The 24,658-nt window shown below is 41.2% G+C and overlaps 1 protein-coding gene across 15 annotated transcripts in view; it reads left to right on the top strand.

Moving 5' to 3' along the window:
• The window catches only part of LOC140464970 (catenin delta-2-like), a 1,239,301-nt gene extending 1,217,379 nt beyond the window's left edge, over positions 1-21,922 (top strand). For all 15 annotated transcript variants that reach the window (XM_072560655.1, XM_072560657.1, XM_072560654.1 and 12 more), the window contains 3 exons: positions 9,091-9,222; positions 12,806-12,882; positions 20,888-21,922. In XM_072560655.1, the coding sequence (XP_072416756.1) occupies positions 9,091-9,222; positions 12,806-12,882; positions 20,888-21,148 (470 nt within the window). In that variant the 3' untranslated portion in view covers positions 21,149-21,922. The remainder of the gene's footprint in view (positions 1-9,090; positions 9,223-12,805; positions 12,883-20,887) is intronic.
• Positions 21,923-24,658: the final 2,736 nt, after the last annotated feature.

Below are 24,658 nucleotides of genomic sequence, written 5' to 3'. Positions count from 1 at the left end.
ATTCTTCAAAGTCTTGAAATTCCTTTTAAAGTATTCTGCCCCCAATTGGATTCAACCTCCAAGTCTGAGGTGCATGCAGTCTGTTATTAAGGATCACCATAACTCTTTTGCTATTTTACTCTATGGGTTGCAACGTACACTGAAGTATCACCTCTTGGTTGAGAGTGTGTTGTTGGAAAAGCACAGCAGGTCAGGCAGCATCCGAGGAGCAGGAAAATTGATGTTTCAGGCCAGAGCCCTTCATCAGGAACGATGTTATCATTCTCTTGGTTCCCACTCCTCACCCATCGTGTCTGCCAAACTGTCAATCATCTCCCCAACTCTCTAACCATTGCCCCCACCCCCTCAAACATTTCATCCCACTGTCCCTGTTTTTGCCCACAAACCCCCATCTCTCCACAATGCCAGCTATATCCCTCACCCCTGTACCCTCAGCAAATCTCAACACTGCTACATCCACAACAGTCGCCGAGAACAGTGTCCTGTGACGGAGCCTGGGCAAAGGTACGGTCTGACAGGACCAAGTGAGGAGATTGGGCAGGTAATGGGAAGGGAAGTTGCAAGGCTGAGGAAAGGGTCTTCATTCAGCACAGGGGCCATAAAATGAACATGAACAAACACACACACACACACACACACACACACACACACAGAAGGACACATACCCAGGCCACTGGTTCACCGGAGGACCAAATGCAGTGCTATATGCATCCACAACTAAAGTCCCAGCAACTTGTTCACAACACTAACAACCCCTGCCCACATCCTCCCACCACCACCACTTTTACCTCACAGATCATAGTCTTGCCTCCTGTGTTAGCAGTTGCCAATGCCAGATGTCCTTATTCATGAAATCTCTCAAAGCCTCCCCACAGCCTCCCTTTACTCCTGAGTCAGCTCACACCCATAAGTGTTGTGACTGGGACTTTGGTTGTGCCCTGGTCTCTCTATTCAACCAGAAGTGCCAAAGTTTTCAGTCATCAGGGTCCAGAACCAGGATTATTTAAGACCCCCTTCGACCTAGCAACTGCTGTCACCACTCTCAAATGAATCATACCACTGTGCTCTAGGATCAAACTATGGATAATACTTCCATACCCAAGTGCTAACTTCTGTCATCAAACCGCTATATCTCAGCACCTACACATGAGAGGTTATACACCTCGAGCTCAGTAGTGACCCACGGAATCAAACCCAATTACCAAGAGTGGGGAGCACATCCCTATATGACAGAACTTTACCTGTAGGGTCCTACCCCTGTACCGCCATAGACACCTTGAGGATCTTATGTCTGTGTCCTAAGGCCTATTCTGGTGTCATTATGCTGACCTATCTCTGGGATCACCCAGGAGTATCTGTGGGACTTTATCTCTGTACCTCATAACCAACTGCAGGATAATTCTCTTACGGTCCAAAATCTATACCATGGGATCATATCCTGGTGCTTCACAACCTGTGTGGTCATTCATTTGTACACCAGGATATACATATGGGATCATTCTAGAATAACACTCAACACTTTCCAAATAGCTGATAATATCTGAAGGAAAATGTTAATGAATTAGATCCTCTGACTGTGTTTTGTGATTCTGCTTTTGATCAAATGAAAGGATGCGGCTTTCCAAAATATTTAACGATTGAAATGCTTTAGTCAAGTAGATATCTTTAAGTAAAAGTGGTGAGTCATTTTAACCCTGCTGGAGGGAGATGTTTTATTCAGAGAAGCTATACTGAGAGACTACCCAGTCTGTACATTTTATTATCCATCAGTGTCAGATGACCCACGTATCACTGCACTGGCATTAAGAAGGGAATGAGGAGCATCACCTTGTTTCAAAATAGAATTGATTTTTTTGCAGGCAATTGAGTTGAATGCATCATTGGGTCTTGCAAGACTGATGGGCATCATGAAACAATTACAGTTCAGTGCTGTAAACCAGTGTGACCATGTCTGAACATAATAGATGCCTGTACACTCATATCACAATGTTGCGTTCTTATAGAACCATCTTCATCTCACAGAAGTGGACGTTGGCTCTGTGAACTGGATAGTGTACCTTCTTTTCATTCTGTACACAATGATGTCTGTAAAACTGAGGAAGTAACCAATTCCCAAGTTGGAGCAGCATGCCCGAGTCGCAGTGCCAAACTATATTTGAAATCAGACCAAAGAAAGAAATAGAAAGTTAAATATTGAAAGAACTTTCATGATCTCTGGACGTGAAAAGCTCTACTGCCAATTTTCACAATGGTTTTAAACAGTGTAGTCACTGTTGTAATGTAGGAATTACAGAGAACAAGTAGAGTCAGGAGGTCAACCAGTCTACATAAAAGCATTTCTGGATGGAATTGTCTGTAACTATGTATTCTGGGCATGATTATCCCCTTCCCTGGATGTTAAGACAGGGGTAGCTTTGAGAGGAAATAGTTGGGCAAGTTGGCTTTGGGGAAAAACTCACAACTTCCTCTCCATCTCTGAAAATTACATGCTAAGCAAGAGACTTCCTTGACTAATCAACAATTAAGGCCCTTAAGTGATCAATTAGTAGCTACATGAGAACTTAACTCGCCAGCTCAATGATCACCTGCCATCCCAGTGAGTGAAAAAGGTGCCAGGTTTCCCAAATGGCTGACCATGGAAACTTCAGAGGTGAGTGAGGTTGGGATCTAGAGGGTAGCCCCTAAAATTCAACCTCCTGATCTTGCCTTCGAACACCCTTACTCCTCACGGCCCCTGCCCTGAAGAAGAAAAAAACTTAGCATCTCACCATTGGTCTCGGAATTTTGCGGAATTGGCTTGAACTTTGAGACCCAGGAGCTGCTGGTTTTAGATTGGCTGGCAGTACTGAGGCCAGTTATAGGGTAAGATATTTGTTTCACTTGCGTGTCCAGTCTTATTGAGATGATTGGTGAGTGATACAGTGGGCTATCTGCTTTGTGGGAGCAACATGTTAGGTGCCATCTCTCGCGCTTAACCCCCTAATTAAATAAGAAAAATGGAAATTGAACCGGATTAGTTGAGTCTCCGCAGAATGCTTCATTTATCAGCATTTCTCAGCTATTTCATGTCTCTCAAACACACCACAAACAGATCCTCTTCTCCAGTCAGGTTTCCCAACTCATTCCGTGTAACATTATGCTATACCCACGCTTCCGTTTTCTGAAGTTGTGTCAAATTTCACATAAGGCATTCTCAGAGTTAATTTTGCAGAAACTTGCCCAAGCACCCTGGATTGATCTGAAACAGAAGTAATCTCGGAGAATGTTATTTAAATTCTACTGCAGTAACTCATCTGTTGCAATTGCACTTCTAAATGAGCCAGAACATGTAAAAGATCACTAGTTGGTTGATATTAAATCTGTGAAATTGACCTGAAATTGTATGTGTCATTGAGAAAAAAGGGAAAAAAAAGAGCTTTGAACAGTGAGTCTTCCTATCAGCATTTCTTGTAAAATCCAATCAGTCACAAAGATTTGTTACGACCTTCAAGGTACTTCTAGGTTTCGATTAGTTTTATTATCTTTATTTAATAGGTTTATTCCTTCCACAAAACCCCTTACCTTACTTCATCTTGAGAAGGCATTGGTGTTTATTGCTGCAAACTTTCTCAAGCCCTTTCAGCATCTTACCCAAGAGAACTTGAACTCAGCTGGAATGAATTACCAAGCACAACAGTGCCAGGGAGCTGGATGTGCTAATAGATATAAATCTGTAGTGCAGGCTTCCCCATAACACAGGCCTCAAGAACAGTGAATGCATCTTCCATGAGTACTCTAGACTGCAAACACAAGAGTCTATTGTACCAAATTGGAATGGAACAGTCTGATTTTACCATAAGGCTGACAATCCAGCAGTTCAATGCCTATGTGTAGGCAGTGCCCAATGTCAGAAGGAAATGTGTATGCCCTTTTGTCTTTTATTGTCCAGCAATGTCTACTTATTGTAACAATGTGACCTTACCAATATTTATTACCAGTGATTTTGCAGGTGCCAGAACAATGGGAATAGATTGAAAAGTGTTCTGCCGTCAAGTTAAATTTAACTCTCCATATTTGACCCAACCAGAAGTCTGAAGAACCACACACCAGAAATGTGGTCTTAAGGATTCACAATCTCATTTCCCACTTTCACCTGCTGTTCACCATGTGGAATTAGGCAAAGGTTATTGAGAAGTTTACACTTGTTATGTGGGTGGGTGAAGGCATCAGTGCAAGAAGTAGCTTTGAGAAATACAGTGCCAAAAAAACCACCGTCTTTTCAGCAAGTTTTAATGGGAGGTGGGCAGAATTGCACCAAACGTGGCCCAGAAGCAAATCTGAATTCAGTCCTGCCACATGTACACAAGATCTGCCCATGTTCACCCAAAGATGGTTTCCCTGGAAGAAACGTGTGCAGTTAGCACGGCCTTTTACAACAACGGGTCTCACAAAGCCCTTCCACATTAATTTAAATACTCGAAGTGTAATCATTACTGTAACATAGGAGACACGTACAAAAGGGCCCACAAATAGGAATCCAGTTTAATAAGAACCATATTATTTGATGTTTAGTGATATTGGTTAAGGGATTGTATAGCCAAGATACCATGGAGAACTCTCCTGCTCTGCTTTGACTAGAGCCCTGAGATGTTTCATGTTCTCCTGAGAAAGGTTATTTCCATGCTGTACATCTCTAAGACTCTATGAATCTATGACTGCACCTCCAGTAGTGGCATGCTCCTTCAATCTTGCACTAAGTTATCTGTAGTGATCATTTTGAACAAACAAAATGATAAAGAGCAAGAATTTAATACTCACAAATATTTTTCAGTCGCAGTCTGAGTGCCATTCATAAATCATGGCATAAACCCTACAGTACCACTTAAACCCCTTAATAGTGCCATCCACCTTCCTGTTTTGTACCCTTGACTATCTGTCACTCTACATATAAAACTATACTCAAGCTTATTCAGTACAGATCGTAAACAAAGTATTGACATTTGACGGCACTCAGTGTTTAGTAATACAGTATACTTTGTGTGATATGGCATTGTAGTAATCAGAATTCTGTAGTAACCAGAACTTTTGACAGCACAATTCTTTTTTAAAAGCCAGTTATTTTCAGTGTTCAGATTTTACTTTTTTTAAAAAACTATAAATACTAAAAGATCATAAATCTGCTCAAGTTGTTCTTTACCTTTATGTTAAAATTATTACATTATTGGGTCAACACAAATACATGCCACTCGAGCAATAGTCTCTAAAACTCAGTACTTTTTGAAAAACTGAACTGAAGTTCATGGTGTCAGATGTGGTCTGAGATTAGATTCCCTACAGTGTGGAAACAGGCCCTTTGGCCCAACAAGTCCACACTGACCCTCCAAAGAGTAACCCACCCAGACCCATTTCCCTCTGACTAATGCACCTAACACTATGGGCAATTTAGCATGGCCAATTCACCTGACTGCACATCTTTGGACTGTGGGAGGAAACCGAGCACCCGGAGGAAACCCACGCAGAACAGGGAGAATGTGCAAACTCCACACAGACAGTTACCTGAGGCTGGAATTGATCCGGAGTTCCTGGTGCTGTGAGGCAGCAGTGCTAACCACTGAGCCACTGTGCCACCCCAAATAGACCTTCAGATGTGGTAGTTTTGCTGTGATCAACCTGTTGTGTTGGGCCATAACTGACTGGCTGTTTCCGTCTTAGCCTGTCAAAAAAACCCAGTGGTACATTCATCGCCTTGACTGTGTAATGTAACTCACTTTCGATTAGGATATTCAAGTAACTGGCCCCATCCATTCTCAGAGCCCACCAGAAAACAAAGTTAGAGTCTTAGAGCCATAGAGATGTACAGCATGGAAACAAACCCTTCAGTCCAATTCATCCGTGCCAAACAGATATCCTAACCTAATCTAATCCCATTTTCCTCTAAACCCTTCCTATTCATATACCCATCCAATGTTACAATTGTACCAGCCTCGACCACTTCGTATGGCAGCTCATTCCATACACGCACCAACCTCTGAGTGAAAATGTTGCCCCTGGGTCCCTTTTAAATTTTTCCGCTCTCACCTTAGTGTTACTTTATTTTTGTAGGTAATAAGACAGCACATTTTGTTTTGTGGTATATTCTCCTTTTTAAAGGGTTAAAGTGTTTGAACCATTTCACAGCTACAAACTCCAACCTTCAGGCCACACGTTCTATTTTCAAAATAAAAATGAGTCAAGTGAACCTGTCTGGTGGAAAGTCTCAATACTGTCCTTTGGATTAAATATGCAACTGCAAAAATAATTCACTTGTGCAAGTTTATTTTAAAATCAGCTTCCTCACATCCCACTTTCAGTAGTTTTTGTGCTGGGACGGGTTACAGGTTACATTGCAGCTTTAGTTGTAGAGCGGAATGATGTTGAATATCATGGTTCCCTGGCAATCTCCAAAGCACACTTGGCAACACTGTTCTTGTCTGATTATTAGGGATTGTACACTGGGTGGGTAGATGGCTAAATAAAAGCCATAGAGAACATTTATTGACTTGGCATGTATTTGGCTTCCTATCAAACTCCCAGATGGAGCTCAGGTCAGAATACTTGTCCTAGTGGTTGTGCAATAAAATTGTCAGTTGTCAAAAAGAGATTTTCTGTCAAAGATTTGCCAAGGTAACAAGCCATTGATGGTTTTTAATGCAGGTAGCTGGGGAGTGGATAAATCATATCTATTACTGTTAAAAGAGGAAACCTGTACTCCTGTTTTCAGTTAGACTTGCTGGAGTGCACCTTTGGAATATCAAGCAGGTTGTATCCGGTAAAAGAGGTAACTTTGTTCTCCAAACATTAACCTTCTTCACAAAAACAAAATTCTGCAGCTTTTTTTTAGTTCTTAGCTGGTAAACACATTCAATATTTTGAGCTTTTCAACAAACAGGAAAGACAAAACGGCACAGTGGCTTAGTGGTTAGCACTGCAGCCTCATAGTGCCAGAGATCAGGGTTTGATTACCACCTCGGGCGACTGTCTGTGTGGGGGGGGGGTAGCACATTCTCCCCGTGTCTGCATAGGTTTCCTCTGGGTGCTCTGTTTTCCTCCCACAATCCAAAGGTGTGTAGGTTCAGGTGAATTGGCCATGCTCAATTGCCCACAGTGTTAAGTGTATTAGTCAGGGATAAATATAGGGTAGGGGAATGGGTCTGGGTGGGTTACTCTTTGGAGGGTAAGTGTGGACTTGTTGGGCCGAAGGGCCTGTTTCCATACTGCAGGAAATCTAATCTAACCTAAAGGCTCAGAGCTTTAAAAGATAAATTATCCTTTTGCACAAAATTCTCAAGGGACCAAATTCTGGCCGAACAAAAGATTTTCAGGTGGTCCTGAATAATTGTAGCTAATTATTCTCGAAGTGATCCAGGACAGAAAGAGCAGTCGTGTTCAGCCATTAATCCTTTGTGTTTTACTAACCCACTTAATCGGTTACTGCTGAGATTTCCAATTCTCTTTAATTGGTTCTGAACAGATGTGATTGACCATCTGAAACAGTGTTTGAAGTTGTCTTTTGTGCTCTTTACCTTGCTGAACGTTTTCTCTGGTGTATTACTTGCTGCTGATGCTTTTTCTGGGTGGGATAGCGGGAGCACTGTCACCTCTGAGTAAGGAGATGGGGGCTTCCCATCTCACTCCATAGATGGAACACAACATCTAGGCTGACAGTCCAATGCAGTACTGAGGGAGAACAGCACTCCGAGAGGCCTCAACTGCTCTCTCAGGTGGACATAGCAGATGAACTGCACAGCTTCAATTAAAAGTAAGGAGATTCACCCCGGTTCCTCAGCCAATACTTCCCCCTCAGCCGTCATCAGTAAAACAGATTACTCAGTCATAGAGTCCTAAGCACAAAGACAGACCCTTTGGTCCAGACTGGTCCAGGCTGGCCAAAATGTCCATCCACGCTAACCCCATTTCCCTGCACTTGGCCCATATCCTCTAATTCTTTCTTATCCATGTATTTGTCCAAATGCCTTTTAAATGTTGTTAATGTACCTGCCTCAACCACTTCCACTGGTAGCTCATTCCATATGCGTATCACCCTCTGTGTAAAAAGGTTGCCCTTCAGGTTTCGTTTTATTCTTTTCAATCTAATCTTAAACTGATGCCTCTAGCCCTCAATTCCCCAACCCTGGGGAAAAAGACTGAATGCATTCACCCTATTCATGCCTCTCATGATCTTACACAGTCATCATCATACTGTTGTTTGTCGGACTTTGCTATACAATATGGCTGCTGCATAACCTTCATCAAAATGATGATTTCAATTCAGAGTTCATTAACTAAAAAACCACATGGAAACATCCTGAGGTTGTGAAAATTGCAATAAAATACTAGTTATATCATAACTTCACAAGTGTTGCTTTCTACAGCAGCAGTTTAATTTACAGGCAGAGACTGGTTTCAGATTCTGACAATGAGTGATAACAGAAATAGCCAGCCTCTTCTTAGACACATTTTAGTCATAGAAGTGATGAATGTGGGCATAGTTATAATGTTTAAAAGACACTTAGGTAAGTATGTGAATAGGAAAGATTTAGAGGTATATGGCCCAGGAGCAGACAGGTGGGACTAGTTTAGTTTGGGATTATGTTTGGCATGGACTGGTTGGACTGAAGGGTCTGTTTTCATGCTGTATACCTCTCTGACTCTATAAGAACAGTGTTCCTCACTACACGTTTCACCACAATTGTCAGTTTGGCCTTTTCGGTTCATCTTTGCTCAAGGTGTTTACCTTTTAATGAATTGGAATATGTTGTTCCCAATTCTGAGACAATACATTGCAGGATCAAGTTACACTTCAGGGGGAGTGCACTGTTTTGAGTTTCTATCACAGTGATGTTCTCTCCCATTGTTTTTGGTGTGTTAGGTTGAATAGCTCTCAATTCACTATTCTGCACTCCCACCCTAAGATTAATTTCTGCCCCAAACTTTTGCCTCACTCCCCCTACAAGCATTTTAACCATTGAGACAAAGGGAACACTCTGCCAGTTTCATGTGGGACTGACCTTTGTCTGTTTGAGGATACTTTAGGAAATGTATAAGATTCATGTATTGTTCTCTTATTTCCAGCGAGTGCCCCAGCCTCTCCCCGAGAGGTGATCAACCTAAAGGAGAGGAAATCTGACTATGACACAACCGGGACCAACTCTGGCTACCATGGGAGTAAAGGAGAGCATATCTCCAGAAAAGACACTCTTCCAGGTGAGTGACCAAAAGACATCTTTCTTAAAAATTCTGAAATGAAATATCCCCCAGTGTTTTCTCGTCCACTTCCTTCCCTTACCTTTTGTCCATGCTTGGGAATAGCTCAACATAAAAACTATCTGGTCTGTTCAGTCCCTTGCTCAAGTGCTCATTCATAAGTAAACCAGGGTAGTCTGATAAGGCTATGAAAATGTCACTACAGCTGAGCTGAACCCTGTGCTTAGCTAAACATCAAGCAACACCAAGTTATAGTCCAACAGGTTTAATTGGAAGTACTCGTGGTTGTCCATCTGATGAAGGAGCGGCACTCCGAAAGCTACTGCTTCCAATTAAACCTGTTGGACTATAACCTGGTGTTGTGTGATTTTTAGCTTTGTACACCCCAGTCCAACACCATAATCTCCAAATCATGACCTGTGCTTAGCTGCTGTTCATTGATCTTCCTTAACAGTGGGATTTATTGTTTAGTCATCAGAACCAGGAGTTCTCGTTCCTTATCTACCATCTCCTTAACCCAGGCCACTTATAGGGTGCAATTCATTGCCCTCTCCTGACCCTTGTTCCAGATCCATTCTGACCCTCCACAGCAGGGTAAAGCGGGGGGGGGGGGGGGGGTGGGGGGGGGGGGGGGGGGGGTGGGGGTGGGGGTGCGGTGTCGCACCAGGCAGAGTTGGAGAAAAATAAAGTTCTTAGAAAGATAACCTGTTGATTTATAAATCTTCAGTCAATAGTAGTGTCCCAAGTTCAAATCTGAACACTACGAACAAGTCAACCTTGAGTTACAAGTAGACACTGTAATCAGCAGACATTCACATTCCAATGGTCTTTGTCCTTGGTTGTCCAGCTTCATCGGCTGCTGAAACCCTTGTCCATGCCTTTGTTACCTGCAGAGTCAGGTATTCCAATGCTTTCTTAAATTAGACACTCCATAAACTTCGTATCTTATTTTGCACCAAGTCCTAATCAACCGTTTCCCCTGAGCTTACTGATCCACATTGGCCTCTGGTCCTGCAGCATCTTGATTTTAAAATATACTCTTACCTGTGTTCAAATTTCTCTATGGCCTCACCTTACTCTATCCCTGTGGGTTCTTCCAGCCCTACACCTCACTGGCAACTCTGCCTTCAGCTGCGTAGCCCTAAAGTCCTCCAACTCCCTCCCTAAATCTCTCTGCATCATTCCCTCCTGAAATTATTGTTTACTATTTAGTTCTTCAACCAAACTTTCAGTCACGTGTTCGACAGCTCCTTCTGTGGTTCAGTATCAAAACTTGTTTGATTATGCTAATGTGAAGTACATTAGAATGTTCAAAGGTGCTAAACTACATTAAATGCACTATATCAATATAAGATTCTGTTTACCACTCGTCTTTGACATTCCTGAAGTACTCCTACTTAAAATTCAAATCCACTCAGCTCCTGTCGCCACACACTTTTGGCTAAGATTGTGTGGTGAACATTGCTATAGAGTGCAGTGACATCAGCAAACATGACAATATTTTCACCGTATTGTTCTGCAGCCATGGAAGAACTCAACAGCAGTTGAATTTGATGTTAAGGATTCTGGTTTTAGTCTCCTTCTACCTGTATTCAGTGAACATCCCACACTCAGCCTATTCTTTAACTTTGACGTTTTTCTCACTTTGTAAGGTTCAAAGAGCATAAAGTTCATACCAGTTCCTCCAAAGGTCTAGCTAAAATAGATTATCTGCTCATTTAAACATTATTCATATAAAGTATCTGACATGTCTCCTGAACGACAACAGAGGACTACACTTCAAAAGTGGTCAATTGACACCATTGTGGCTGTTGTTTTAATGTTTAAGTCCATCTAGTTTTTGATTGCATTTCTGACTGGTGGTACTTCCAAGTGCAAGAATAGCACCGGAGTAGCGGAATTCACTTTTGATATTCAAGTATTCATTGGTTGCTGATCATTAGCAACCATGTCAAACTGCCAAACATAGCTCAGGTATATTTCCTCACGTAAGGAGGAGATTTACAGCATGATGCACTGTTAAAGGAAGAATCTCACGGGATCTTAATTGAAGTGTAATCAATTCTTCAAACAAACAAATGCAAAGTGAAAAACAAACTTTCACATTGGTTATTTGAATATCAAGAATATGCAGGGTTACAAGGACAAAGCAGAAGAATGGCAATCAGTCAGTCATAGTGCTCATTCAAAAAGCCAGTACAGACGTGAGTCTAATGGCCTGCTTCTGCATGGTAACATTTCTGTAATTCGGGATTGAAACTCGCTCTTATTTCCTTTGTTGCACTGACAAAATGAATACTGTCCAGGTTCACCACACCTACTGAATGGCAATCAAGAGCAGGCAACAAATGCTGGCCTAGCAGTGATATCCACATCCTGTGAAAGGAATTTTTTTGAAATGGTGTGCTATGAACCAGACCAGACCCCCTAAAAATATTTGAAGAAGGTAGCCCTGACCGTAACTTCCTCTTATTTTAAAGGCTAATGTATAGTTCTGTGTTCCAGATGCAATTCGACTAGTCAAACTACTTGACGTTAAGCAAAACACAATTTATTCAAACCTTGTCGCTAAAATACAACAACAGAAAGGAGAACTTAGAATAACTTAACCATATTAGAAAACTTAACTGAATAATAGATACAGTAACTATTATTAATGAACTATTCCAATATTGTGACTTCCCATAAATACAACCCTTGGCAGAAAGGCAAATTCAGAAATCAGATTTTCTTACATGCAACCCAGCAGCAGAGAGAGAGAGAGAGAGAGAAAATATCAAGCGAAAACTAAAAGAATATCAGCCACGAGGCATGTACAGTAGCTTTCAACCCTGTTGAGACTTCAACAGCCGCTGCTTAGAGCTAAACCTAAAAATTAAAAAAAACATGGAAATCCTGGTCTGAGAGAGTTGGCCATACCCATCCAGGCAACTTGTATTATTCCAACTTTTAAAAAAAAACAAAGGCATCACAAGCTGTTTACATTATCACAGACCGCTCATAACCTCTCTCTTAAAAGAAACCAGGACAAAATACATCCCTTAAAGTCACTGCATCATTACAGGTGTTTTGGAGAACACTATTGGAACCATTGTTTTCAATGCAATTAGCTATAACGATAATGTGTACGTAACACGTATCATGAAACACAAGCTGGCAAATTGTCAGTGCTGTGATTCCCACCTTGAATTATTTTTGTTTAAGAGAGTAATGCTGGAAAAGCACAGCCAGTCAGGCAGCATTCGAGGAGCAGGAGAATCAACAGTTTGGGCATAAGTCCTTTGTCTTTGAATTTCCCCAAAAAAGTCTTCCACATCCAATTTGGACCTGAATTATTTTTGCGACATATCAAGTTAAAGGGCCTAGATCTATAGCTCAGTTAACACCAAGGTTGATCAAGCTTGAAGGGACCCAGAGATTACAAGAGTAACAAAGTTTCAAAGGAAGCTAATAAATTGGTTATATTAAGTGGTGAATTGCATGTGCTGATCTAAGAAGATTTAGTCACTGCTCACCCTATTGTTCAACAAGCCTTGACATCAACTTTCAAATATTTTGATTATGTCTCTTTTTATTATAACAGCCCAGCTTTCTGTAGTAGCCGGATCAGGCTTCAGAAATTCCTATGCTACACCCGTTGAAGGTACCAAGCACAACCAGGTTTGTTACAAACTTTACAGAACATCTGATCGATGTGTTTGACCTACAGCAGCTGTCACCATGATATTTCTTTCCATCCATGAATCGCAACACCTTTTCTCTGTCTTACTATTGCTTCATTACTTGCCATTCAAGTGGAGTTTGACTCCTTTTTCCTCTTGCATTGTCTGAGGAAGAAGTGAACCCTATTAATCTTTCTGCCTCAGTGATATCACACACAAGTGTTTCAATGTAAATTCCATGACATCTACAAACCAGTAGAAAAAGAAAATGCTACCGGGCATTTTTTTTTTAAACAGTAAACTAACACGGCCTCATTTAAAAGAGGGAAAATTTCACTTATCCGTTCCTAAATACAGGGTTAAGGTGAGGGTTGGGTGGTGAAAAATTCCAGGAAGTTGAATATGCCTGTGGAATGGGAACTTTTTTTTGGCCTTAGAGTAGGGATTGTGCACCACGCTTGGGCTCAGAAAATGACCAACATGATTAAGTTACCAAATATAGCTCAAAGGTTTGTAACTTACTGTAGCAGAAGAACCGTACAATGTTAAAAATAGATAGGGAGCAGAGTTTCCTCTTTCAGCACCTGGTTATCTTGAATGGCAGGGACACAGCACAGAGAAGAAACGTAGGTGGTGAAAATGGTTCTTCGTGTGAGAGAGTGAGTGAGTATGTATGCGTGTGTGTGTGCGCATTTTCCAATCTGTGCAATTCGCATAAGGCAGCAGCCAGGAATCAGATGCATCACATTAGTCAACCTTCAAAGATGCAAATCAAATTGAATCTGACTCCTGCTGGAAGTGTTGCATTACTAAAGCCAGTTTTGTTTCCCTTTGCCAGAAAGATTTAATCATTAATCCATATAATTTGAGCTACTCTGCCTACTTTGTCCCTGAGCACAAACCCATGATATTCCTACTCCCTGACCAAATTTGGTAAGCTTTTGCCACTTCTTTAGAACCCTTGAGAGCAGCCCAGTGCAACCTTAGAAAACTGGAATTGTATACTGTCTTAGTGGGAAAACGTGATAACTGAAATTCTGATCCATCTGGTCATGCTAATAGGAACAGGGGTACACTATTCAGCCACTCAACCATATTCTGATATTCAGTTAGATTATGACTCATATGCACCTCAACTCCATTTACTTGCCTTTCCTTCAGCTCTCATGGATCCAGGACCTCAATGAAGAAGGCTCTGGACATGGAGTCACACAGGACAGAAACAAACCATTCAGTCCAACTTGTCTGTGCCGACCAAGTTTCCCAAACTAATCTAGTCCCACTTGTCTGCATTTTGCCCAAATCCCTCTAAACTTTTCCGATTCATTTACACGTCCAAATATTTTTAAACGTTGCAACTGTACCTGCATCTACCACATTCTCTGGGGGTTAATTCCACAAACAAACCACCTTCTGTGTGAAGAAGTTGCCCCACAGGTCCCTTTTAAATCTTTCTCCTCTCACCTTAAAAATATGCCCTCTGGTTGTGAATTCCCCTAACCTAAGGAAAAGATATTTGCTATTCATCTTAGCTGTGCCCCACATGATTATATAAAAGCTCTATAAGGTCACCCCTTGACCTCCAACACTCTCGTGAAAAAGTCCTAGACTATCCAGCCTTTCCTTATAACTCAGACCCTCCAGTCCTGGCAAAATCTCGTCAGTCTTTTATGAATCCCCTCCCATCCTTCCTATACCAAGGCAACCAAAACTGTACAGTACCCCAAAGTGGCCTCACCAATGTCCTGCAGAACTGCAACATGATGTCTCAACCCTTACACTCAATGGTCTGAGTAATGAAGACAAGTGTGCTAAACACCTTCCTAACCACCCTATCTATCTGCAACTTTCAAAGAATTATATACTTGAACTCCTAGGTCTCGCAATTCAACAACACTACTCAGTGTACAATTAATTGTATAAGCCCTGCCCTTGTTGTTTTATCATATTTATCTAAATTAAATTCCATCTGCCACTCCTCAGCCTGTTAGCCCAGTTGATCAAGATCCCTTTGTAATTTTAGATGACCGTTCTTCACTGTTGACTATGCCACCAATTTTGGTCTGATCTGCAAACTTATTAACCGTGCCTCCTGATAGCTCTCCCATGCCTCTGCTTGGAGTGTAAATAGTGAATAAATGTTCATCAGTTCGCAACGGTAACTGGTTGTCTAGTCCTCATCTGTCTGAAACTTTACAAAGTTTGTGATGTTAGTACATGGTGACAGAGGCAGAGCACATTCTGAGAGACATCTACAAGGAATGCCAGCCAACCCTGATCACGGCAGGACAGTGAATGACATCAGCCCAGCAGAAAACACCCAAAACCATATTCAGACCAATTCATTAATACAAAACCCCAATGATTATTGACTGACAGTGTGCAGAATTATGGTAAAAACCTTAGCTCTGCCCAAGCCCTTAGACTTTTTGGGATGCCTCAACCTCACCCCACACTGGAAACAAAAAGCTATCACTGATTCCATCCACGTAGGACCACTTTGTGACCTACTCAGAGACCTCAACGGAATCTGCTGTGTTCCCATTTACAATCAGCAGCTCTACTGATGATGTTTGAAGAGACCATTAAATATTATGAGGTCCTTGAAGCTTTTGATTGCATCTTCAGCTTTCAAAGGAAAACTTCTGACACCAGGTAAGATTCAGTACAGGCTCCCCAGGAATCTGCAGCACATTTTTGTTGCTATACTACCAGATGCCAGCTAAGGTGGAGACAGGAGGGCCTCCAGAGTGCCTGGGAGAAAGCAGAGCAGTGAAAGGTAGGACCACAGTTACTACCATTGCTCTAAGTCTACATTGTGGCAGAAAAGAATGACATTGGTACTGAGCTTGTACAGCCATTAGTGCAGATTGCCACTCCTGCAAGAGGAAGGGGCATTTTAAAGTTGTATGTTACAGCAGAAATCCTCCAATTTCAATTTAGAGACTTAAAGGGACATCTTTTGGAACAATCACAAGGGTGAGTGATCCACAGGCTCAGGCTGATACTGTCAGGACAGAGCAGCTGGTGGAACTTCATTGATTTTAGAAAATCAGTTCATCAATGAAAAACAGGAATATAGAACTGGTCTTAGTAATTCTGATAATAAAATTATCATTGGTTATTGTTAAAAAAAAACCATCAGGTTCACTGATATCTTTTAGGGAAGGAAGTCTGCTGTACATAATTGGTCAGAGACAAAAAAACTGCAGATGCTGGAATTCAAGGTAGACTAGAAGGAGGCTGGAAGAGCATAGCAAGCCAGGCAGCATCAGGAGGTAGAGAAGTCAACAATTCTTTTATAACCCTTCTTCTTGCTTGTGTACTTAATTGGTCTGGCCTATGTGTGAGTCCACCTCCACAGTGATGGTGCGGACTTAACTGCCCTCTGAAATGGCCTAGCAGACCACACAGAATAAGAGCAATTTGGGATTTGCAACAAACACTGGCTTTGCCAGTGACACCTGCATTTTGTTTTAAAAATCAGTTCCAAGAAATGAAATGTACAGATGAACATGAAGTGCCTTTCTTGGGCAAGGGTTGCAAAATCTTAAGAGGAGTTCATTGCTAAAGACTCCAGCCATCTCGCACAAAACTTCATGGTCCAGGGAGCTTTCAACTAAAAATGAAAGGGCAATTGACTGTTGAACCTCAATGTGATGAAAGATAAATTACAGAAACCCCTCCACTATTCAAGATCAGGAATGCACATTCTTGAACTGGACCACTTGTTTGGAATTGTAACTTAGCTGCAAGGTGAAGGAACTAAATAATCAAAACAAACCTGCAGAATTCAAATGAGAATTTCTAAAATTATTCATGGATCTAAGGAAGCTGCAATTTTTTTATTATATTACATTAAAGCCAGATGTCAAACCAGTACATTTGTTCACTCCAAATAAGAGTCCACACTCATTCTTGGAAAAAGGTAAGGCAAGAAACTGAAAACAAGGAGGTTATACACGTATTGCCAGTAACACAAACCATTTAACTGCTCATTCAACTACACATCTGTGTGAACCTTATGCAGTTGATTAAAGAAGGCTGTAGAAAGTGAAATCCATCCCTTGGCATCTGTGGATGACAGCTTTGTGAGGTAACAAATAGCTTGTTTTATTACTAAGCTGGATGCAAACAGTGGCTTCTGACAGCTACTGTTAGATGAGCAATCTAAATTGCTAATGGTGTGTATCGGGCTTGTTGGCTATTCGTGTTTCAGTTGACTAATATTTTGAATTGCCTCAGGACCTAAGATTTTTCAGTGTACAGTGACCAGCATTTTAGAAGGACTCAAAGGGGAGTCATCTGTCATATGAACAACATCCTCAAGTATGATTCCACGGTCAGAGTAGTATTGCAACATTTGCGAGTTATGTGCCTTACACTTAAACATAAAAGCAAGTTCACTAAATCCAGTATCAGCCATCTAGGCCTTGGGCTCCTGTGACAAAGCAGACTTGCAGAAACTCAAAGCCATCAGGACTTCTCACCATCCCTAAATGTTACAGGGCATTGTTAAATGGCTAGGAATGATCCTGCCCAATTTAGCTCACCTTAACAGACCACTGCAACAGTTCCTTAAGCTGGACCATTTCTGGTACTGAACTGAATGCCAAACAGAGCAATCAACAGAATCAAGTGACTGCTCACTTCAACAGAAACACTTTCCCACTATGACACAGACCTACCCACCATAGTCATAGCTGATGTATCATCATTGGTCAAGGGGCCACATTGTTCTGAATTCATTTTGACAGTTCTCATGGAATGATAAGCTATACTTCCAGGACACTTACAAATATAGGACAACCTCTGAGGCTCTAGCTGTTATCTGGGTCTATAAGAAATGTTCTGCTTACACCCTGGGTCTCAGATTTACGATTCTGACAGGCCATAAGCCATTGGTCTCCCTGCTCAACAGTGTGGAACTCATTATTGAGCTGGTCAGTTTGGTGACTGGGAAGCTGAAAAGCCATTAAAGACATGTTTCCAATTGTATCACCGTACTATCCATAGATTAGATCCTAAGGAACCTCTGAAGGCCTACTTTTTTGCATCTCAATCGCGGGATGGATCTTTTTATTTTCAAGCATAAACCCTTTTGATCAGAGTGAATCATTATTCTCTATAGCTCAAGGTCAAATTATTGCATGGCACCACCTTATTGGTTGTTGCAATGCTCAAGAAATCCTTTGTCACTCATGACATTCCTGATGTAGCCATCTCCAATGAAGGAGAGACAGATCTGCCCATATATCCACCAGCTGAAGGTATTTCCACCAGTGGGCCAAATATACAAATGACTAACAAGATAGATTGATTAATACAATGGATGATTCACATGCCTCTGTACAGGAAGGCACCAATCCTAGATGTCCTTCAAAGAACATGAGGCCATAGTCAGGCTAACTGGTCAAACCACTGCAGCTCCTATCTGTTTGATTCATTAATGGCCGCAGTGACTTTGCAAGGGGTGAATGTAGGATAATGTAAAATGTTCATAATGCAAACACTTCATGGGCAAAAGGAACCCGTGAGGGGATATATCAGATGCTAAAATAGAAATGGTAATAGTTAGACTGCTTCATCACTGATGTCTGAATGCATGAGGCCTTTGTGAAGAAAGTCCCAGTGAAGTTCAAATCTATATTGTAAATAGTTAATAGATTTTCATTAAGTTTTTTATTTATTCATGGGATGTGGGTATCACTGACTTTTTCGATCCCATCCCAAATTGTCTTTGTAAGGTAGTGGTGAACTGCCCTCTTGATTTTTTTATTCACTTATGGAGTGAGGAGATCATTGGCTGAGCAACATTTATTGCCTATCCCAAGTTCCCTTGAGAAGGGCATGGTGAACTTTTTTTTTGAACCACTGAGTCAGTGTGCTGTAGGTTGACCCACAATGCCAATAGGGTGGGATTTCCAGGATTTTGACCCAGTGAAGGAATGATAGCATATTTAGTTAGGATGGTGAGTGGCTTGTAGGGAAACTTGCAAATGATAATGGTGTTCCTGTGCATCTGCTTCCTTTGTCCTTCTAAAAGACAAAAGTGGTCTTGGGTTTGGAAGGAACTGTCTCAGGATCTTTGGTGAATTTCTGCAGTGAATCTTGTAGATAGTACATACTGCTGCTACTGAGCATCGGTGGTGAAGGAAGTGGATGTGGTGCCAATCAAATGGGCTGCCTTGTCCTGGATGATGTCAAGCTTCTTAAATGTAGTTGGAGCTGGACTCATCCAGGCAAGTGGAGAGTATTCCATTACACTCCTGACTTGTACCTTGTCAATGGTGGACATGCTTTGGGGAGTCAGGAGGTGAGTTCTTTGTAGCAGTACTAGCCTCTGACCTACTCTTGTGGCCACTATGATTATGTGTGAGTCCAGTTGAGTTCCTGGTCAATAGTAACTCCCAGAATGGTGATAGTGGGGGATTCAGTGATAATAACACCATTTAATGTCAAGGGGCAGTTGTTAGGTTGTCTCTTGGAGATGGCAATTGTCTGGCATTTGTGTAGTGTGAATGTTACTTGCCACTTGTCAGTCCAAGCCTGGATATTGTCCAGATCTTGTTGTATTTGCACATGGACTGCTTCAGTATCTGAGGATCATGAATTGTGCTAAACATTGTGCAATCATCAGTGAATATCATACTTTTGACCTTATGATGAAGCAAAAGTTATTAATGAAGCATCTGAAGATGGTTGGGTCTAGGACACTACCCTGTGGAACTCCTGCAGAGATGACTGACCTCCAACAGCCCCAATCTTTTTCCTATGGGCCAGGTATGTCTCCACCCAGCATAGAGTCTGCCCCGATACCCATTGATTCTGAGTTTTGCTCAGGCTCCTTGATGCCACACTCAGTCAAATGCAGCCTGGATGTCAAGGGCTTTCACTCTCACCTCTCCTCCAGAGTTCAACTCTTTTGTCCATGTTTGAACTAAGGCTGAAATGAGGTCAGGAACCAAACCAGGAAAGTGTGGCACCTGATAAATGTTCTGTTCACACTTTTAGAAACTAAGTGTTACTGTAACTCAGGTCTCATGCAACACAGGAAATATCAGAGGTGCAATATTAAAATGACTGTTTCAGAGGGGATCACGATTTCCAACATGTGACATGGAGGTTACCTTTCAGGTGGCATTGCTCCATACATTTGCTGCCAATGTCTTTCGAGATGTTAGAGATATTATTATGATGTCCATCAATCCTCTTTCATCTAATGCTCTGCTCAAATTATGTGATAATATTACACTTCACACATAAAATTCTGATTTTCTACACTCACCCAAATGCAATAAAATTTTCTTTTATATATTTTCAATGCTTTTTCTCCCTCAGTTCCAGGCAAAACCAACCCTGATTTCAACCTTGGTGATATATTTGGCACCAAAATAAGCTTCTGAACACACACACACACACACACACACGTCACTACAAAACCTGAGTTAATTCTTGCCTCAGGTGGTCTCCTGCTGAAACCCTCATCTGCACCTTTGAATGTGACTACACACATTGGCCTTCCAAATTTCACCTCGACCAACTTAAGCTCATCAAAGCTCTAGTTTCTGTGTCCTACCTCTTATAACATTCCATTCACCCATCATTCACCGTACTTACCAACCTATATGGGCTCACAATTGAGCGGCATTACCCAGATTCTCAAACTTGCTTTCACATCCATCGGTAGCTTCACTCATCTCAATATTTTTTTTTATACAGTCCCCCTGAGATATTGGCACTCCCCCAGTGCTATCTTCTTCAACATCCCCAATTTTAATTGCTTCATTGTTGGCAACCATGTCTACCATGGCTGCAAAGGACTTAATTTCTGTAGCGATTGCCATCTGCCCCTCTTCCTTTAAAATACTTGTTTAAACGGATGATCATCCATCCCAATGTCTCCTTATTTGTTCAAATTTTTGGGGCTTTGTATTACGTTAAGTGCGGGTCACCATTGTTATAAGAAAATAAGCATTAATGCCTATTTGTACTCTCTGTAGGTCTCATCGCAACCTGTGGCACAGGAACCCAGTAGGAAAGACTATGACACCTATCAACCCTATCAAAATTCGACAGGAAATTATGATGACTCTTTCTTTGAAGATCAAGTACACAGTCGTCCAGCAGCCAGTGAATACAACATGCATCTCGGCCTGAAGTCAACGGGCAATTATGTAGATTTCTACTCCGCTGCCCGTCCCTATAGTGAGTTAAACTACGAGACGAGCCATTACCCAGCCTCACCCGACTCCTGGGTCTAAGCAGTTGGCCCCTTGGGTCTGAGCAGAGGAGGCAGATACACAAGAAAAGAATAATAATACAAGACCCTGGGAACTGTGCATGTGCATGAATACCACAAGACATTTTTCAGCAAGTCTTAGTCTATCAGTGGTCTGTTCCGTAGGACAGTCATCGGGTGAATCATAACAGATGGCGGTCAGATGGATAAGTACGGAGAGAAATGCAAGTGACATTCAGCTCATACAAAGAAATTGGAAAATTTACTCACCAGAATTTGGAGGAGGGGGAGTGGGGGTGGTGAAGGGTTGGGGGAAGGATTCAAAGTTTCTGCTTTGCTTTCAGTGAAGCAGGATTGTGCTGAGGCAGGGGGGAGGGGTGAAAGAGTGTCAAAAGTGTGCAAAGAAAATGGCATTGTGGGGAGGAATGAAGTTGGCAATGGAAAGTGTTTGAAAGTGATTGGAGGGAAGTTGGAAAGGCCAGGTCAAAGGTCAAGCACAAGAACCTGAATGTGTTTACAATTGTTACTGGGACAGTCTGTCACCTCTTGGAAACAAACATTCTCAACTGATTGATTGTGTGTCACAGCTTGTAGTTTGCAGTCGGGTAATCTTCTGTACAGCAAGATCATTTCTCTCGCCGCCTTCTTGGGTTCTTTATGCTTTGTTGTGAAGTATTGGATGTACATTACTGATCAATGAGAGCATTGTGTCCATTACAGCAATGCCAAAGTACTCCTTCCGTCTCTTGTTCTTAATACTGTTTTAATTACGGACAAAAAAAATGTGCTAAGCAAATTTGACCAGATGTGTGAATTTTTGAGTTTTCTTTTTTTTATGAAGTAATTAACTGAAGGAAGTATTTAGCAGTATTGTTTGTTCTGGTATGTGGATTTGTTTGTGTGATCACTAACAGAAAACTCCATCAGTCGCTGATATTATGAACATCATTCCACACGCTCAACTGATGAGACACTCTCTCTCTTTCTCTCTCACTGCCTAAAGTTTTAGATGTAGATATTTGAAGACAATTTTTCATTTCTACCGGTTTTGTTTATGATACAGTGTTAACAGTAAATAATGAAGTTTGTCATCCATGTTTGTAAAAAAAAGTCAAGGGAAAAAAAGAAAAAAAGTCTTTTTTTTCCATGTTTCTTTCTCTTCATACAAAGTCAACAATGGTTCCGATGTGCCATAAAGTCTGTTCGTATTAATCTGCAGTATCCCTTTTCTGGCTTCAAGCACATTGAACTTTCAGAGGAGAAAGCTTTTTTTTTTGGGGGGTGGGGGCGCGGGTGGGTGAGTGGGAATGGTTGTCAATTTTAGCCCAACTTGCCAGGCAGGAAACCCATGGGATCTGGTGAAGACTTCTCATTGCTTTCCATTGTCTTTTGCACCACTCAAAATTACTCCTCAGAACAGCCTGTCCAATATTACTCTCAATTGACATTGAGAAACACAGTGTTCTACTACCAAATAGTACTCTGTATTGATTTTCACACTTTACCCAATATTTAATTTGGCAATGGAGGGAGGGGTGGGTGGGTCTTGTAAAAAATCCATTGGTGGACAAAATAGTTTTCACAACAAGCATGTTTGATCACAATGATCCCACCACCATACACCCTCCCTAAGTCTTTACTGAGAAGTGTAGACCCCAATCACAGAGCTCCTGGGTTTGATAGTGAAATGTTTCTGTCCCTTTTCAACACATTTGAGTTCATGAATGGACTCGTGGGCGTGCAACTATTGTACATAAAACATTGCCCCATGCAAACTGGAACCTTTCGTGCAAAGCTCACATTGTACGTCGCAAGGCACCGCATATTGGCCTTAAAAGAAAGCTCTGCAGAGTTTTGCGGGCTATAAAGTTGCATAGGCAAACATAAAAGGGATACTGCCCGCTTTAAAGCAACTTTGTTTTTGGGAACAATAGCGCAGCAGTACTCATTGGTGCCAAATGAGAGGAAAAAAACAAACAAAAAAAAGACACTATGAATTTTAATTGTAGGAAAAAAATACTCTGAAATTGATGGCTAGCTAATTGTCCTGCTGACAGTTTGTAGATGTAGATAGATGAGATTTAAATTTGTTAAATGCTTTTTACAGTGTGTTTTGTCGACAACGAACAAAAAGAAACTATAAGGGTAAGCAGCATATTGGGTTACGTAGCCTTTAAACCGCAGTCGGAAAGAATCTGGGTGATGTGATTTAAAAAAAAGATAATAAATGATGCTATTAAAAACTTTAAACAAAGTTCAAAAAAGTTTCTTTAAGCAGTGCAATACAGCCAAATGTTGTAGTAATTCCCTTCTATATGATGGCTTTGAAAATTCTCACGGATTGTACCATGCATAACTGGCTTAAGCTCAAAGGCATTGCAGTATCTTGTATAAAATGATCCAATGTTGCCAGATAACTCAATGGTTTGCAGTGTACGTACCTGGAGATTGCACTAACCATTTCCCTAAAATTGACCAAACCAGATATACAGATCATGGGAATGTAAGCACAAATTATGTCAAGTATATTCAGATTTCTGCGATCATTAGCGCTGGTTTGAGAAACATCATGTTTGAAGGTAGCCCTGTCCCCAAATATGAGCACCACAGACTGAAATAATTTTGCATTGCAAGTTTCCACAAATTTATTTATATTTCCAATCATTAAAGGAGACTTTGTTGTAAGTTTAAAAAGGAAACAACTGTATTCATCCATGAAACTAGTAAATAGATGTTTCAAGTTATTTTCAGTGATTTAAAATCAGATGACTCAGAAGTGGTTGACTAGATAATCTTACAAAAGTGCTTAATTTTTGTGATTGCCCACTTTCAGCTGTATTACAAGGAAAAACTGCACCAGATTACCACTCTAAAATACATTAATAAATATTTTTAAGGCAAGGAAAATAATTTATGATATTATCATGTTACTTGATTGCACTGGTTCATTCAGATTATGCAAATAAATTTGGAAGCTCAGAACTCCAACTTTAATTTGGAAGTACAGTATAGTCCATTTTCAGGCTCAGTGTGAGCCAAGATTGCAGATTATGGAGAATTCCTGCTTCAGACACAGCAATGATAGTAAGTACTCGGTGCTGAATCTTACTGGAAATAAGTTGTGTCATTTTTGCTGAGTTTCATGGAGGATTTCTTTCCACAAGGCCTAATGAGATTTCTCATGTCATCATCCCAAAGCTGCCAGAGTAACCAAGAATCTTATTGTTCTTCAATGTAGGTCAGGAAAGACATCAAATATTTCAAAACATTCACTTTTATTCATCCATAGAAGAGGAAAACAAAAAAAAGCTGAAGTTGCCTCTTTGTACCAAAGCAGAATTGTCTTTGTAAAATCAGCAATTTTAGAGTCATTGAATGATCACTGCACCCAGTTCTCGACAGGAATTGGGTGTCATTTCAGTGCTGTCTGATTTGTAGCTCCCATGATTGCAGATCCATGTCCTGCAGAAGGTGATGACCCATCTGCTCAATGTCCTCCTCAGAAGAAGAAGCCTGTTCCTTCTCTTACACT

This window comes from Chiloscyllium punctatum, chromosome 41 (assembly GCF_047496795.1).
Source record: "Chiloscyllium punctatum isolate Juve2018m chromosome 41, sChiPun1.3, whole genome shotgun sequence".
In the NCBI taxonomy this organism is placed as follows: Eukaryota; Metazoa; Chordata; class Chondrichthyes; order Orectolobiformes; family Hemiscylliidae; genus Chiloscyllium; species Chiloscyllium punctatum.
The sequence above is the reverse complement of the archived record's forward strand: the minus strand, read 5'-3'. Positions and strand labels throughout refer to the sequence as shown.